The 18,872-nt window shown below is 39.0% G+C and overlaps 1 protein-coding gene across 2 annotated transcripts in view; it reads left to right on the forward strand.

The window, feature by feature from the left end:
* Window positions 1–18,872, forward strand: part of ADAM9 (ADAM metallopeptidase domain 9) — a 128,699-nt gene that overhangs the window by 7,694 nt on the left and 102,133 nt on the right. For both annotated transcript variants that reach the window (XM_023737871.1, XM_004383416.2), the window contains exon 2: window positions 15,248–15,345. In XM_023737871.1, coding sequence (XP_023593639.1) covers window positions 15,248–15,345 — 98 coding nt within the window. The remainder of the gene's footprint in view (window positions 1–15,247; window positions 15,346–18,872) is intronic.

Raw genomic sequence — 18,872 nt, forward strand, 5'->3', positions numbered from 1 at the left:
TCTCCAACATTGACTATTTTGTGTTTTTTGGATTAATGCTAGCCTTGTTGGGGTGAGATGGTATCTCATTGTAGTTTTGATTTGCATTTCTCTAATAGCTAATGATCGTGAACATTTCCTCATGTGTCTGTTAGCTGCTGCATGTCTTCTTTGGCAAAGTGCCTGTTCATATCCTTTGCCCATTTTTCACTTGGGTCGTTTGTCTTTTTGATGTTGAGGTTTTGCAGTATCTTGTAGATTTTAGAGTTTAGACGCTGATTGGATTTGTTGTACCCAAAGATTTGTTCCCAGTCTGTAGGTTGTATAGAACATTTTCTTTATGAACTATGTTATGCCAGTTGACCTAGATGTCCCCCAAGACCATGATCCCCAGTGCTCGGCCCCAGTAACTTGGTCCCTCAAGGTGTTTGGATGTGTCTATGAAGCTTCTATGAGTTTGCCTTGGTCAAGTTATGCTGATTTCCCCTATATTGTGTGTTGTCTTTCCCTTCACCAAAGTTAACACTTGTTGACTATCTAGTTAGTGATTTCCCCTCCCCGCTCCTCAGCTACTTTGTAACCATCCAAGTATTGTTTTTTTTGTATAAAACTTTTCTTTGGTTTTTATAATAGTGGTCTCATACAATATTTTCCTTTTGTGATTGGCTTATTTTACTTAGAATAATGCTTTCCAGATTGTTGTGAGATGTTTCATAGATTCACCATTGTTCGTTATCATTGCATAGTATTCCACTGTGTACCATAATTTGTTCATCCATTCATCTTGATGAGTACTTAGGTTGTTTCCATCTTTTGCTATTGTGAATAATGCTGCAGTGAACATGGTTGTGCATATGTCTATTTGTGTGATGGCTTTTATTTCTCTAGGATATATTCCTAGGAGTGAGATTGCTGGATCATGTGGTATTTTTATTTCTGGCTTCTTAAAGAGATGCCATATAATTTTCCATAGTGGTTGTACCATTTTACATTCCCACCAGCAGTGGGTAAGAGTTCCAATCTCCCTGCAACCTCTCCAACATTTGTTATATTCTGGGTTTTTTTTTTATTTGTGCCAGTATTGTCAGGGTGAGATGGTATCTCATTGTAGTTTTGATTTGCATTTCTCTAATGGCTAATGATCATGATCATTTCCTCATGTGTCTGTTAGCTGCCTGAATATCTTCTGTGGTGTCTGTTCATATCCTTTTCCCATTTTCTAATTGGATTATTTGTCTTTTTGTCTTTGACGTGTTGAAGTATTGTATGGATTTTAGAGATTACACCCTTGTCAGATATGTCGTAGCCAAAAAATTTTTTCCAGTCTGTAGGTTCTGTTTTTACTCTTTTGGTGAAGTCTTTTGTAGAGCATAAGTGTTTAATTTTTAGGAGCTCCCAGTTATCTAGTTTCTCCTCTGGTGTTTGTACAATCTTAGTTGTGATTTGTGTTCTACTTATGCCATATCATTAGGGCCCCTAGTATCCCTATTTTTTCTTCCATGATCTTTATTGTTTTAGGTTTTATATTTAGGTCTTTGATCCATTTTGAGTTAGTTTTTGTGTATGGTGTGAGATGTGGGTTCTGCTTCATTTTTTTTACAGATGGACATCCAGTTTTGCCACCACCATTGCTAAAGACTATTTTTTCCTCATTTAATGAACTTTGACCCTTTGTCAAATATTAACTGCTGATAGGTAGATTGATTTACGTCTGGGTTCTGGATTCTGTTGCATTGACCTATGTGTCTGTTGTTGTACCAGTACCAGGCTGTTTTGACTACCATGGCTATATAATCGGTTCTGAGATAGGGTAGTATCCAAGGCCTCTTTCCTTTCCATATAAAGTTTGTGATTAGTTTTTCCATCTTATTGAAGAATGCTGCTGGTATTTGGATTGGGATTGCATTATATCTGTAGATCGCTTTGGGTAGAATTGAAATTTTCAGTGTTGAGTCTTCCTACCTATAAGCATGGTATGTTTTTTCCATTTATGTAGGTCTCTTGGTTTCTTGCAATAGTATTTTATAGTTTACTTTGTATAGTTCTTTTACGTCCCTGGTTAGATTTATTCCTAAGTATTTTATCTTTTTAGGGGCTATTATAAGTGGCATTGTTTTCCTGATTTCCTTTCCAAAGTTCTCTTTGTTGGTGTATAGGATCCCAACTGGTTTTTGTATGTTGAGCTTGTATCCTGCTACTCTGCTGAATCTTTCTTATTAGTTCCAGTAGTTTTCTTGTGAAATCTTTGGGATTCTCTAATTATAGGATCATATCATTTGTGAGTAGGAATAATTTTACTTCTTCCTTTCCAATTTGGGTGCCCTTTATTCCTTTTTCTTACCTTAATGCTCTAGCTAGGACTTCCAGTACAATGTTAAATAGTAGTGACGATAAAGGACATCCTTGTCTCGTTCCCGTTCTTAGAGGGAATGCTTTTGCCTCTCTCTATTGAGAATGATGTTGGCCGTTGGTTTTATATAGATGCCTTATTATTATGTTGAGGAACTTCCTTTCTATTCCTATTTTATGAGAGTTTTTAATCAGGAATGGGTTGAATGCCTTTTCTGTGTAAATTGAGATGATCGTGTGATTCTTTTCTTTTATTCTATTTATGTGACAGATTATGTTGATTGATTCTCTATTGTTGAATCATCTTTGCATACCTGGTGTCTTAGTTATCTAGTGCTACTATAACAGAAATACCACAAGTGGATGGCTTTAACAAACAGGAATTTATTCCTTCACAGTGTAGGAGGCTAGAAGTCCAAATTCAGGGCACCAGCTCCCAGGGCAGGCTTTCTCTCTCTGCCAGTTCCGGGAAAAGGTCCTTGTCATCAATCTTCCCCTGGTCCAGGAGCTTCTGAGCACAGGGACCCTGGGTCTAAAAAGACACGCTTCACTCCTGGCACTTCTTTCTTGATGGTATGAGGTCCATCTCCTCTCTTCTCTATTCTCCCTTTTATATCTCAAAAGTGATTGACTCAAGATACGATCTAATCCTGTAGATTGAGTCTTGCCTTGTTAATGTACTGCCTTTAATCCTGCCTTATTAACATCAGAGAGGTTAGGATTTACAGCACAGAGGATAATCGTATCAGATCACAAAATGGTGGACAACTACACAATACTGGGAATCCTGGCCTAGCCACATTGATAACACATTTTTGGGGGACACGATTCAATCCATAACACCTGGTATGAATCCCACTTGATCATGATATCATTTTTTTGATATCATGCTGAATTCTGTTGGCTAGAATTTTGTTAAGAATTTTGGATCTGTGTGAGAGATAATGGTCTGTAATTTTCTTTTTTTGTGGTGTTTTTTGCCTGGCTTTGGTATCAGGATTATGCTGGCTTCATATAATGAGTTTGGGGGTATTCCTTCCTTTTCTACGCTTTGGAATAGTTTGAGTAGTACTGGTGTGAGTTCTTGTCTGAATGTTTGGTAGAATTCTCCAGTGAAGCCATCTGGGCCAGGGCTTTTTTTTTTTTGGTTGGGAGTTTTTTTATTACCTCTTCAATCTCTTCCCTTGTTATGGATCTCTTCAGATTTTCAACCTCAGATTGTGTTAGTTTAGGTAGGTAGTGTGTTTCTAGAAATTTGTCCATTTCCTCTAGGTTCTCAAATTTGTTGGAGTACAGTTTTTCGTAGTGTTCTATTACAATTCTTTTTATTTTAGTTGAGTCTGGTGTAATGTCCCCCATCTCATTTCTTATTCAGGTTATTGCTTCCTCTCCTGTTTTTCTTTTGTCAGTTTGGCCAATGGTTTGTCAATTTTGTTGAGCTTTTCAAAGAATAAACTTTTGGTCTTGTTGATTCTTTCTATTGTTTTTCTGTTCTCTGTTTTATTTATTTTTGTTCTAATGTTTATTATTTCCTTTCTTATGATGACTAGGGGCTTCTTTTGCCGTTCTCTTTCCATGTGTTTCAGTTGTAGGGCTGACGTTTTGATTTTAGCCTGTTCTTCTTTTTTGATCTGTGTGTTTATTGCTATAAATTGACCTCTGAACACTGCCTTTGCTGTGTCCCAAAGGTTTTGGTATGATGTGTTTTCATTCTGATTTGATTCTAGCAATTTTTTTGTTACCTCTTTGATTTTTTCTGTTACCTGGTTGTTTTTAAGCAAAGTGTTATTCAGTTTCCATGTAGTGAATTTTTTTCCTTGCTCTTCTTATTATTGAGTTCTACTTTTATGGTGTTGTGGTCAGAGAGAGTGCTTTGTATTATTTCAGTGTTATGAATTTCATTGAAGGTTGCTTTGTGGCCTAAAATGTGGTCTATTCTGAAGAATGTTCCATGTACGTTGGAAGAGAACGTATACTTAGCTGCTGTTGGGTGGAGTTTTCTATATATGTCTATGACATGGATTGAATTGTGTCCCCCCAAAATATGTGTCAACTTGGCTAGGCCATGATTCCCTGTATTGTGTGGTTGTCCTCCATTTTGTGATTGATATAATTTTCCTACGTGTTGTAAATCCTAATCTCTGTCTGTGGTTAATGAGGCAATATTAGATTTTGTTAAAGAGGGTTCAGGTGGGGTGTAACACCCTTATTCAGGTCACATCCCTGGGGTGTGGCCTGCATCAGCTTTTATCTTACCAGAGATAAAAGGAAAGGGAAGCAAGTCGGGGGTGGGGGGACCTCATACCACCAAGAAAGCATCGCTGGGAGCTGAGTGTGTCCTTTGGACCAGGGGTCCCTGCACTGAAAAGCATCTAGTCCAGGGGAAGATTGATGACAAGGACCTTCCTCCAGAGCTGACAGAAAAAGCCTTCCCCTGGAGCTGACACCGTGAATTTGGACTTCTAGCCTCCTAGACTGTGAGAGAATAAATTTTTGTTTGTCAAAGCCATCCACTTGTGGTATTTCTGTTATAGTAGCACTAGATAATCAAGACAGTCTATGAGGTCAGATTGGTTGATTTTGGCCTTTAAATCTTCTGTATCTTTTTGAGTTTCTTTCTAGATGTTCTGTCCTGTACGGAAAGTAGTGTGTTGAAGTCTTTTACTATTATTGTGGAACTGTCTATTTGTCTTTTCAGTGCATTTAGAGTTTATGTATTTTGGAGCACCGTCATTGGGTGTGTAGATATTTATTAAGGTTATGTCTTCTTGGTGGATTGTCCCTGTAGTCATTATATAATATCCTTCCTTGTCTTTTATGATTGATTTTGTCTTAAAGTCTATTTTATCTGAGCTTAGCATTGCCACTCCAGTCCTTTTTTGGCTACTGTTTGCTTGATATATTTTTTTTCCAGTCTTTGATTTTTAATATATTTATGTCTTTGTGTCTAAGGTGTGTCTCTTATAGACAGTATATTGCTGAGTTGTGTTTTTTAATCCATTCTACCACTCTGTCTCTGTATGGACACATTTAAACCATTTACATTTAGTGTGATTATCGATAGGTGTGTGTTTATTGCTGTCATATTGCTGTGCTTTTTTTTTTTTTTTTTGGTGATGCTGACATTTTCTTTGTTCCTCTTACTTTCCTGTGCTGAGTTCCTTTTGTTTGTGGATTTCGTTTTCTTTTCTTTCATTATTATAGATTTTGTGTTTACTGAGCCTTTATGTTTTTCTTCTTTTTTATTTTGATGAGTAGGTTTGTTAACTTTCTTTGTGGTTATCTTGAAATTTACCCTTATTTTCATAAGTTTAAACTAGTCTTTTATTACTTGATATTGATTCAACTTGTTCTACATTTGAAAGTTGTGTACCTACACCATTTTTTCTCCCTTTTATTGTTTTGACATTGTCATCCTTTTCTAATTGACATCTCTCTTTCCATATTTTAAGTCTTTTACCTTTGTTTTATTACTGAGAGTTTGTTACCTATGTTGGTATCTGGCTGGTGCTGTATGTCCTAGACTCCAGTTGTCTATTGTTACTCTCTAACCGTAGGACTCCCTTTAATATTTCTTGTAAGTTTGGTTTGGTTTTTATGAATTCCCTTAATTTCTGTTTATCTGGAAATATACTAATTTCACCATCATATTTGAGAGAATTTTTCAGGATATGTTATTCTTGGTTCGCAGTTTTTTTTTCTTTCAAGATTTTATATATGTAATCCCGTTTGCCTTCTTTCCTGCATAGCTTCTACCGAGTAATCAGAGCTTAGTCTTACTGTTTCCCCTTTGTAAGTGACTTTTGATTTTCTTCGAGCTTCTCTCAAGACTCTTTGTCTTTGGTTTTGATAAGTGTGATTATGATATGACTTGATGACTTTCTTTTGGTGTCTATTCTATATGGGATTTGTTGAGCTTCTTGGATGGTCATCTTTTCGTCTTTTATGATATTTGGGAAGTTTTCTTTCAGCAAATCTTCAATAGTATTCTCTGTGTTTTCCAGTTTCTTCCCCTGTTCTGGAACTCCGATCATGCATAAATTTTTGCTCTTGATTGTGTCCCACTTAATTTTGAGGTTTTCTTCATTCTTTTCTCTGAATTTTCCTCGAAGTGGCATCTGTGGATTTGTCTTCAATCCCGCTGATTCTGTCTTCCATTGTTTCAAGTTTATTCTTAAAGTCTTCTCTTGAGTTGTCCATTTCTGAAATTTTGTTGTTTGTCTTTTGTATTTCTAGTTGCGGTATTTGTATAATTTCTGATTGTTTATTTGTTTTCATATTTCATTCTTGTATTGTTTTACCTGAATTCTTCTATTGCTTTGTTTGTGTTTTCCTTGATTTGGCTATGTTTTTGTTGGTTTTGTCTGGGTGTTCCATGACTTTGTGTACTTTTCCCTTGGTTTTGTCTGTGTTTTCCTTGATATCTTTCCTAATCTCTTGGATAGCCCTAAATATTTGTCGAATGAATTCTATTTCGGTACTTCCACTAACTTTGGTCATTTACTGGAGCCATTGTGACTTGCTTATTTATTTATTTTTGTCCTGCTTTTTTATATGTTTTGATATTGTCTGCTGTCTCTGAGACATTAATGTATTATTTTCTTTATTGATTTTACATTCATTTGTTTCACACTGCTTTTTTGTTTTGTTTGGCTATATCAGGGCAAGCAGATCAGGAGTGCTTTGCTCCTTGCTCGTCTGTGGACACAATAGCTCTCAGCACCTTGTCCGGATGCAGGGCAGCAGTACCCTTGTTTGATGATGTGGATGATGGCACACTGAGTGGGCACTGTCTGCTTCCTGGAGTTGGTTTGGCAGTGTGGGAGCATTCACAGCCCCTCGCCAGATGGGCTTGGGTATTGGACGGGGAGTGGTATGGGCTCGCTTTCCACCGTTTAGTAGCTGGTTGAGTGGTGGGAGGTGAGGGTCGATGTGGGCCTGGTGCGTTGGTAGGCCTGTGTGCCAAGGGTGCTCTAGCCGCAGTGGCATGGCAGGGGCTAGGTGGGAGGGTGAAAGAAAAGGAAAAAAGGGGAAAAAATGAACTAGCAGGGGCTGGCAGGTTGGTGCAGGGCAGACCTGGGACGGTAGTGGGCTGGTGCACTGGTGATTCTCTAGCTGCGATGGTGCAGCAGGGGCCAGCAGAAAGGGCAGAGAGGTGGTGTACAAGGCTAGGTAGGAGTGAGAAGGAAAAGGAAGAAAGAGAAATAGAAGAAAATAATAATTAAAGAAAAACTGGCGGCACGGTGGGGACCGACTAGTGGGGGTGGGGTAGACCAGAGGGCTAATGGGAGGAGGGGAGATGATGTACAAGGGTAGGTGGGAAGTAGAAAGAAAAAAAAAAGCAAAAATGAAAATGGCACGGCAAGGGTGGAGCGGACCCGGGGCAGCAACAGGCTGGTGGCTCTCTTAAAGATAGAATAGGTATGCATGTGAATTGTAACCTGCTCCAGAGACTTTAAAGACTAGAAAGCACGCTTAAAGCATGCAGAAGGGCAAATGTTCAACTCTGGTTTGCCTTTGAGTTGTTTGATGCATCTAGGGAAATGAAAGTATATGGCAAGACTGAAACCATACCCTGCAGCAAGACTGAAGCTGCAGTCTTGTTCAGTAGGCACAAAACAGGCAAACTAGTGAACAAAAATAAAAGAGATAGAAAAGTTAATTTGGGGAGGTCAAAGGACCCCTAAGAGGCCAGGTATTTTCTAAGTTATATTTAGTTAGATTATGCCATTGGCTTAAAAAAAAGGAAGAAGTAGCAGGACCATAGTGTTTTCTCATGACTTGTGTGGGAGTCCCCAAGGGGTATTCTCCACTTTTGGATTTGTTATTGCCGGTTCTCCTGTTAGACCAAATGTGCACATCAAAACCAGATCGGAGCACTACCCTTGATTATTGCTTCAGGATCAGAATCCAGAAACACTTGAGTTTATGCTACAACCAAAATATCAAGTTTTAAGGACAATTTTCTGTCACGGCATCCTGGTGCAGGGAGCTAAAGGCTCACAAATAAGTAAATGGAGCATTATTTGCAGGTTTCTCAGGGTTACAGTAAATCCAGATTACCCCGAGCTGCCTGAAAGTAGAATTACCTTCTATGACTACCCCGAGACTCAAGAAGTAGAATTACCTCCTGCAGAATTTAAAACAGTGAGTAAAGGGAAAACAAATCCAGGTCAAATAAAAATGAAAGCAAGTTAACAGTGATGAAAATAAGCCAATAATAAAAAACTCAGTCGAACCTCCGAAGCAACAAGGCAGAATTTGGAAGTTCCTAGAGGTACTTAGCCAGCAGCCCCCAAAGGTCTGAAGGAAAAGGAGAGACCAGTTGAATAAGTTGGATCCAGAGCTCTATTTTTCTGGCTCTCCAGGGGCGGCCGGAAGAATTCACCTTGGACCCCATGTTTTCTGACACCAAATGTAGTGGTAGAAAAACCAGGAGTCTGTTTAAGTTTAAAACAGAGTTTTATTATGGCGATAAAAGCCATTTTGCAAAATGGGAAACACAGTGCCAGAATAACCTGAACAAAGTACTTCAGGGGCTGCAGTAATACAGAAGCTTATCAAGGAAAAAACTGCACGTAAGGAGGGTACGGCTGTGGCATTTCTGATTGGTTCACATTTACAAAGTTGCAGGTGGCAGAGTCTCGGTTGATACCTTTGCAGGAGCTGGCTTCCTTTGCAGGAGTTGGCCTCCTTTGCAAGAGTGGCTACCGGTGACAAGATCTGGCTGACTGTGAGTTTCCTGGAACATTTTAAAATATGGTTGTACAGAGCATTGTAAAGGGATTAGAAAAACAAATATTTTAGGGGTTCTAAAGGAAACTTGACTTAACCACGTTTAATATCTTGTCTAACACTCGTACAAGTCTGAATTTTCTCTTCTTAACATTGGCCATTTCTAATGACAAGCTTTTCTTTTAGCAGAGTAGGTTAGATAAAACCACATTTTTCTTGTAGAAATTGTTTGTATCTAGGTCGGCGTACAATGGTTAATTTTACAGGCTACATTATATGACAGAAACTGCATTTAGAAATCTAAAATTGAGGCACTTAGGACAAGGAGAGATTTGGCCTAGACCTTAGCCAGAAGTCCTAGTCTGCCAGCAGCCTAAGTTTTGGAATGTTCTTCCTCACAGTCAATATCAAATAAAGGCTCTCACACAAAAAAGTGATTTAGGGTGCTATAATTTTGAGGTCTTATAAAAATAAATTATTAATTGTGGTATATATGTATTACATCTGCAGTGTGATGGATCACTTTTATATGGCCTTTTTAATTATGGTCTTGTAACTCCCATCAAATGATTGGGTGAGACTATATAAATAAGGTGCTTGTGGCCCACCAAGGGGATTGGACAGCTTGCTAATAATGCAAATAAGGTGCACGGTACCTTTATGGGGGTAGAACCATGCAAATAAGGTGCATGGGACCCTAACGAGTGGATTAGTTTTGCCAGCCACTAGGCATGAAAGAGAGCCAATCCCGGGGGGAGGGGGGAACCTCAGTACCACCAAGAGGAAGAGACAGGAGTGGAACATGTCCTTTGAATCTAGAGTCCCTGTGCTGAGAACCTCCTAGACCCAGGAGACAGAGAGAGAGTGCATCACCAGAGACAGCACATGACAGCGAGAAGCAGCAGCAGAGAAGTGGTGGTAGCAGAACCAGGAGACTGGTGTGAGATGGCGCAGAGAGCAAGGTGGTTACAGTGGGTATGCCAACCCATGGAGCGAGAGTACTGAGCATCTTTGGGCAGAAGGCTTTCTGGCGGAGTGGTGTGCCTCTGGGCACTTGTCAGCAGAGCTAGGCTTGCTAACCCACTCAGCAAGAGAGATCGGTAGAACCCAGCAGAGAAGTAGAGAGTGCCATAGGAGGGACAGCTAGTGTCAGAATTGGTAAAAAGGTTGGAGAGAGGAGGTATGTCTGACCTCAGCTTCATAGGAATCAGCCGTGGGCTGATCTTGATTTTCTCCCCTTGTGAAGTTAGATGAACAGGTCAGACGACAACGCTGCTGCCATGCCATTTTTACAATTTCAAACAACAGTTGTGCTTTAGAATGAGAAGGAAGAAAAGAAAGTTGTATCTTATATTCCTATCTTTGGCTTTTATTCTTCTCTGGCAATCTGGGTAAAAAAGCCATAGAAGACAGAAGACTTGGTTTCTAGTGCTGGCCTGAAACTAGCCATGTGACCCTCTAACATCACTTAATCTCTTTGAAGATGAGAGTTCTTTACTTGCCCGCCCACTTCTAGTTGTTCTCTTTTCTGACATGTTTCTTTTTCTCTCTGCTTTTGAGTTGTTATTTAAAAATTCAAAACTTTCCGCTTTGTTGCATATAGCTTTTAGTGTATCAGTTGTCTGAGCCTATCCACATTTGTATTCATGCTGTAGTGGTCTACTTAAAAAAGTCTTTTGCTTTTGAAATAATTATATATTCACAAAGGAGCCCTGGTGGCATAATGGTTAAGTGCTCAGCTGCTAACTGAAAGGTTGGCAGTTCGAACCCATCCAGCAGCTCCATGAGTGAAAGACCTGTTAATCTGTCCCTGTAAAGATTATAGCCTAGGAAACCCTATGGGGCAGTTCTACTCTGTCACATGGGGTCACTATGAGTCAGAATCAACTTGATGGCACCTAACAACATATGTTCATAGGTACAGTTGTGCGCTGCATAACATTCATTCTGGCAATGTCTGACTGCATATACGTCCATGGTCCCATAAGATTTTTGTTTTTAAAAAGGGGAAGCAGCTCTCCTTTTGTTTATTATTTCACCCTAATAGTTTTAGCTCCCAAGCCCCCAGAGTGAAAGAGCAGTGGGGCTTCAGGGAGCATCCCAGTCCCTGTAGTGCCACCTTCTCTGCCTCTTCCTCCTCCTTCCTCTCCTCCTGGCTTCATTCACGTGCCCAGCAGCTGTGCAGCCATTCATTCCAGGCGCAGGATACCGCCTGCTTCAGCTCCTGTGCTCCTGGCCTGGGTGCTGGCAGGGGCGCTTGCCGGGCGGGCCCGGGCGCTTGCAGGCTTCCGGCTCCAGGCGGCGCTGGCGGCTGCACGTGATCAGGAAGCAGACGCATCAACAGTGCGGCCGCAGCCAGGTCTGCCACCCCTAGCTGTGCACTCGGCACCTGTACACCCTCTCCCCGCCCGGTCCCCACAGCCACACCTCTGCACACTCTGTGCGCCTCCCCCCACATCCAGATGTGCGCATAGTCCCCATTCAGCTGCTATTGCAGCCCCCGTTCAGCCCGCAGCTGCACACTCAGCAACGCTGGCCTCCTGTACCCAGTGGATACAGCTCGGGCTTTGTTTGGTGGGGTCCCATAAAGTTTTAATATAATAGGCTTTACAGGGAGTTGGTTCATAACTACGGATTATACGGGAACTGCTTATATATAATGTGGTATTCGCACAGTGCCCAAATTGCATAATGTCACGTTTCGCAGAACGTATCATGGACGTTAAGTTACACATGACTGAGCTGCAAAAAGAAATACGGAGGGTGATTTACTTCTTTTTAAATTGTATATTGCTTCTAATCTCTTACCCACTGAATGCATTTTCTCTATTCTGCCACTACTTCTAGAGTGACTATGCTGGTAGTTGAACAAACTACCATTAATCCAGAATGAAAATATTAAGGATGATATTTAAATTTGTGCTTTTAGGGATTAGAGAGAACTGAAGGTCATTGAAGGTTTTTTATTCTGGGTGAGGAAACAGTTATGCATCTCAGTTAATTTAGGATTAAAGATTTCTACCTAGTGGTTTGAAGCCTGAATCTGTTAAGGCTGTGGATTTCTTTTGCTATGGTTCCCAACTGGCAATTCCAGTTATCTGAATCATATTTACGGTAGTATGTCTTAAATACGCCTTGGATCAGCCCACGGTTGCTTTTGTGAGTATTGGAGTCCATTTCTGGTGATTTTATGTAGTGACTAGAAGCCATATTTAGACAGTGTAATATGACATAAAGATATAAGGGGTTGATAGGTGAAGAGTTTGAGGACTGTTAATATGGTGATTCAGTGGTAGAATTCATGCCTTCTGTGTGGGAGACCTAGGTTTGATTCCCTGCCAATGCACCTCATGCACCTGCCTGTCGTTGGAGACTTGTATGTTGTTATGATACTGAACAGGTTTCAGCGTAGGTTCCGGACTAAGACTGACTAGGAAGAAAGGCCTGGTGATCTACTTCCAAAAGTCAGTCAGTGAAAACTATGGATTACAATCTGGGACAGATTATGGGGATGGGACAGTACCAGGCAATGTTTTTTCCCATTGTGTGTGAGGTTGCTATGAGTCCGAGGTTGACTGCAGGGAAGCTGACAACAACAAGAAGTATGACATGTATTGTATTGGATAGGACATATTTTATATTTTTCTGTTTACATTGTATCTTTTTTGTAATCCTAAAGGGGACAAGGCATAGACATTTTTATTTACAAAATGTTGTCTTGGGAAAATTTAGATGTGAATACTTCGTATTAATCTGTATTTGAGAAATCTGAGGGGAGTAGGCAATTAATGAGTGAATGAACATATCGATTGGATCTGAAGAGGGAGGACGTTGGGGTAAGGAGATCAGGGAAGAAGGTGTCATAGTAGTGTAGATATGAGGTTGTTAATAAGTGAAATGAAAAGGAAGGGACTGTTGGGAAAGATAATCAATACTTTAAAACAGCTTATGCTATTTTTATTGAAGAAGTACTGTTTTTCTTCCCTTTTAATTTCAAAATTAATACAGGGGTTGCAAAATACATACTTATTGTAAAAACAATACAGACAATACAGAAATATAGAGGTATAGAAAATAAAAAGTCCAAGTCCTCGTGTCATTACCCCCTGATTCCACTCTATCACAGGTAACTACCTTAAACACTTTGGTAAGTTTATTTATTATATTTATATGTTTATGGTATTCGTAGTATCATATATATGATATATGATGTAATTGTGTAGTATTTTATAAATGCTGTAAGTACATGGTGGTATAAAGTGGAAAGTAAAATTCTCTATTCTCCCTCATCCTGCTCCCTATACGTAACCACTGAAAAAAATTATTTTATTATACAAATTTTAAAAGATACACAAGAGTAGAAAGAAGAATGATGAACTCCTTTGTACCCGTTACCCAGTTTTAATCTCATTTCATGTGTATCTCCTTCCTCAAACACACACTGGATTATTCTGATGCAAATCCTAGATAGCATATCATTTTGTACTTGGATATTTGGAGAGAATCTCTACGATGTTAGGGTTTTTGAAATGACAAAAAAAAAAAAAAAGGAGAGAACAAAAGGAAGATAAAACCTTACTCACAATAATCTTATTACACCAAAAAAATTAACAGTAATTCCTCAAGTTCATCAAATATCTACTCAGTGTTAAAATTTCCCTGACTGTCTCAGAATTTGTTTTTTCATTTGATTTATTTGAATTAGGATCCAAACAGACCTGTACATTGCATTTGGTTATAAGGTTCTTTTGATTTCTAAAAGTCCCCTCTTATTTTCATGGCAATTATTTGTTGAAGAAATTTTACTTAATCAGCTTACTTTCTACATTGATCCAGTGAGTGGAAGATGTGACTTTGCTCTTTCCTTAGTCTTTCAGTTTCTGTATGCCATTCTTAAGCCTCTTCATACTGAGTGTGATTTTAGTATATAAGGATTTATGTTTTTTTTTAATAAACATACAAAGTTGTTGTTATTGGGTGTCGTTGAGTCGATTTTTAACCCATAACAACTCCATGTGACAGAGTAGAGCTACCCCACAGGGTTTTCTAGGCTGTAATCTTTACAGGAGTAGATCGCCAGTCATTCTCCTTCAGAGCTGCTGGGTGGGTTCGAACCGTCAACCTTTCAGTTAGCAGCCAAGTACTTAGCTGTTGCTCCACCAGGACTCCTTATAAAGATATATAGAGATATGAAATTTTCATCCATGGTCCTTAGATACAGATCATCTACTTCATCAGTTTCTCCACTGAAGAAAACTTCCATGCCATTGGTAGTGATGCTGGAAGAAAAAGAAGTTCTGTTGGGCTTATTGAGAGACTGTATATCAGACTTCAACATGATGTGTCTTCCTAAGGAATTTGTATGGGAAGTTATGACTTTACTCAATTTTTGCCCAAGTGATGACTTTAGAACTCACACTCCACTTAAAATGTGAGTTTGCTGTGTGATAAACTGGACATGATTGGAATTGGGAATAAGTCTGCATGGCTGTTTTGAGTTCTTCACTGTTAATAGATTTTATCTAAAGGTTTAGTTTTTATGATGAATTAATGGTGGTAATCTCCTGCAACAGTTGCTACATTGTTGTGTACGTATTTATTAGAATTTGCCCATTAGGCATTAAAAGTAACTTTTCCATCTTACTGTTCTTGTTCATTTAGTATGTATTCCAGTACCATGTCAGAGGATGTCATTCATGCTGAGTGGGAAATGGGAGATGAGTGAATGGTGCTAGGCTTCAGGATGTGTTCCTGTCATCTCCCCATCAAAGCCACTCTTCTTTTTTCTCTTTGGTTTATATCTTAAGATTTCTTTTGAAGAAAGTGTTTGAAAACAATTGTATGAAAAAGAAAAAAACCTGTTGCGTCGAGTTGATTCCGACTCATAGTGACCCAGTAAGCTTGTATGTGATATATACAGAAGAAAATCTACTGTTTGGATCAAGGCTGACATCCTTTTTTAGAATACTAGATTTTCTTTCCTCATACTTATCCAATTCATTGCTATTTTCATGTAAAACTTTATATAAAACTATGTATGTTACTATGTATGTTTTAATATGGGAATGTCAGATGATTTTTTGGTGATTTGAGCACTCATCTTTTGATTTTTATTATATTTTGGTAGTATGTAGTTTTTCAGTTTTTACTTGCTATATCACATTTGTAATTGTATTTTCTGTAGGCTTTCAACAGACCTCACGTCTCTCTTCTTATGAAATTATAACTCCTTGGAGGTTAACTAGAGAACGAAGAGAAGCCCCCAGGCCCTATTCAAAACAGGTAAATTATACCTTGGGAAAAATGTATGTGTTTAAATTTTACTTTTGTTGTTGTTGTTGTTAACACAAGATTGTTATTTTCAGTTGTGATTGGTTCAGTTTTTATTATGTTAATGTTAGCCAGTGATAAGTACGATACCACATGGCGCTGATGTTCATGGGATATTATTCTAGTAAAAGCAACATATTGATTCTTAGTATGTTTGTTCTTAAGATAAAATGGTTGGCTTGAAACATAGCAGAATGAAATAGTTGTTAAATAGAATTCTAACCAGGGTAGGATGCTGGTTACATAGGTTTTTAACTCTTAATAGTGGTTTTGTTGTAATAGTCAGAGTTCACCTCAGTTTGTGATAGGATACGTCATCTCCATGTACTCTGGAGAATAGTAGTGTGTTATGTGCATCTATTTCATATCTGGGAATGTTTATTCAAAAGTGAGCTTTATCTTCACACTGGAACAAACTTAACTGTGCTCTTAATATAGTAACCAATGCACAAAAGGTATTTTTTACACTATTTTTGCTTATTGCAAAGTTTGTTCAGAAATATTATATTTGTACTTCAGCTGGTTTTGCATAGCCTTCAACTTTATAGAAGTATAATTTAACTTGTATGCTTTTTAATCATTTCAGTGACAGATAATGGAGAATAGAGTTTAAGTTATTACCTCTGAATTGCTGACATACTCGTAAATGTGAGGTGGCTTGCAAGTTGTTAAGCTGGGTCACAGGCATTAGCCTGGCATGATCATCTAATGTATACTTTTTCAAAGCCTTATATAAATTCTTATTTGTTCATATTTCCTCTTCTAAATGATTTCTTTTTCTCTCTAATTTCTTTTAAACTTGGTTAGGGATTGGGCAGTGCAAAAGAAAAAAAAAAGACACTGGAGTTTAGAATCTGATCTGGAGCTTTTAGCTTGACTCCTCCCTCTACCATTAACTGGGTAGACCATTCAACTCTGTTTATTCCTCTGTAAGTGGGGAGTAAATGACTCTAAGATCTCCTTCCAGTGGAGCAATTTATTATTTTTCCTGATTTTTGGTTTGAATTGGATAGTCTACTATTCGATTACGTTTTGCCTTGTTATTAGGTGCTGTTGAGTCAGTTCCAACATGTAGTGACCCTGTACAACACAACGGAACACTGCCTGATCCTGTGCCATCCTCACAGTCGTTGCTGTGTTTGAGCCTATTGTTGCAGCTGTTGTATCAGTCCATCTCATTGAGGGTCTTCCTCTTTTTTGCTGCCCCTCTACTTTGCCAAGTGTGATGTCATTCTTCAGGGACTGGTTCCTCCTGATATCATGTGCGAAGTATGTAAGATGAAGTCTTGCCATCCTCGCTTCTAAGGAACATTTCGGCTATACTTCTTCCAAGGCAGATTTGTTCATTCTTTTGGCATTTCCTGGTATATTCAATATTCTTCACCCACACCATAATTCAAAAGCATCAATTCTTCTTCGGTCTTCCTTACTCGTTGTCCAGCTTTCTCATGCACGTGAGATGATTGAAAATACTATGGCTTGAGTCAGGCACACTGTTGTCCTCAAAGTGATATCTTTGCTTTTTAACACTTCAAAGAGGTCTTTTACAGCAGATTTGCCCAATGCAGTGCATCTTTTGATTTCTTGACTGCTGCTTCCATGGCTGTTGATTGTGGATCCAAGTAGAATGAAATCCTTGACAACTTAAATCTTCTCTCCATTTATCATGATGTTGCTATTGGTGCAGTTGTGAAGATTTTTGTTTTCCTTATGTTGAGGTATAATCCATAAGGAAGGCTGCGGTCTTTGATCTTCATCAGTGTTTCAAGTCCTCTTCACTTTCAGCAAGTAAGGTTGTGTCATCTGCGTATTGCAGGTTGTTAATGAGTCTTGCTCCAATTCTGATGTCATGTTTTTCTTCAGACAGTCTGGCTTCTTGAATTATTTTCTCAGCATACAGATTGAATAAGTATGATGAAAAGATATAACCTTGACGCACACCTTTCTTGATTTTAAACCACAGAGTATCCCCTTGTTCTGTTCAAACTACTGCCTCTTGTTCTACATACAGGTTCCACATGAGCACAATTAAATGTTCTGGAATTCCTATTATTTGCAATGTTATCCATAATTTGTTATGATCCACACAGTTGAGTGCCTTTGCATAGTTAATAAAATACTAGTTGTCTTAGGTTGGGTTCTCTAGAGGAGCAAAACTGTGAAGCATATATATATTAATATATATATAAAAAGAGATTTATTTTAAGGAAATGGCTCAAGCCATAACTAACTAAATAACTAACAAACTAAATAAATAAATAAATATACAGAGATAGCAAGAGAGATTTGTTTCAAGGAAATGACTCACAATTGCGAAGCCTGGCAATTCCTAAATCTGTGGGTCAGCTGTCAGGCTGGAGGCTTCTCCTGGCTCATATGATTGCAGGGGCCGAAGAACCCAAAATTGGCAGGTCAGACGGCAGGCTGCTGCCTTATGGGGCACAGGAGCTGTTGAATCCCAAAATCTGCAAGTCAGACTGCAGGCTGCTGCCTCACGTCTCAAGATCCAGAGGTCAGAAGATGGATAAATAGATAGATAGGTAGGTAGGTAGGTAGGTAGGTAGATAGATAACTAAACAACCAACTAACTAAATACAGAGAGAGAGAGAGAGAGCAATTTATTTCAAGGAAATGGCTTATGCAGTTCTCAAGGCTGGCAACTCCCAAATCTCTGAGTTGGGTGTTAGACTGGAGGCTTCTCCTGATTCATGTGATTGCTGGGGCTGACGAACCCAAAATCGGCAGGTCAGATGGCAGGCTGCTGGCTCACGGGGCTGCAGGAGTTGGCGAATCCCAAAATCTGCAGGTCAGACGGCAGGCTGCTGGCACACATCCCAAGAGCTGTAGGCCAGAGGATGATGAGTCGAATGAAGGATTGAGAGAGAGCGAGCTTTGCCAGAACATCCGTATGTATCGGATGCAAGCTACACCCCCGAGGAAACTTACCTTTGACTGATTGACTGCTCACAACAGATCACGTCAAGGACGGCAATTATATCATATCTGTTGAACCACCGAGAATCATGACCTAGGCAAGTTTGCACATAACCTTAACCATCACAGACAGTCCATCCCTTCTCAACTTGACACCTGCACACGTTTTCTTAAACCATACGTAATCTGTAAGTAAAGACAATTATAAAGTTGTACTTGCACCTAATGTGATACAACTAACACACGTACTACAGAAAACACACTAGCCCCATTTACATTTTATATTTTATCATAAATAATAGAATAAGGGAGAGAAGAAAACAAAGATTATTACTATATGTATGTATATATATGTATATACACATGTACACACACATACACACATAACAAAACAATGAAATACTAAAAACAATTACAGTGTTTCTTTCTCTAACTGGTCATGTGGTCATAGCTGGTATTTAGAACTACTTTCTTCACCACCCATCCATATTCCCTTTGCCCTCAGCAAGCATCTCAGGTGGTCATAGTTCTTTGCTGGATGGAGT

The sequence above is a fragment of the Trichechus manatus genome, unplaced genomic scaffold (assembly GCF_000243295.1).
Source record: "Trichechus manatus latirostris isolate Lorelei unplaced genomic scaffold, TriManLat1.0 scaffold00109, whole genome shotgun sequence".
In the NCBI taxonomy this organism is placed as follows: domain Eukaryota; kingdom Metazoa; phylum Chordata; class Mammalia; order Sirenia; family Trichechidae; genus Trichechus; species Trichechus manatus.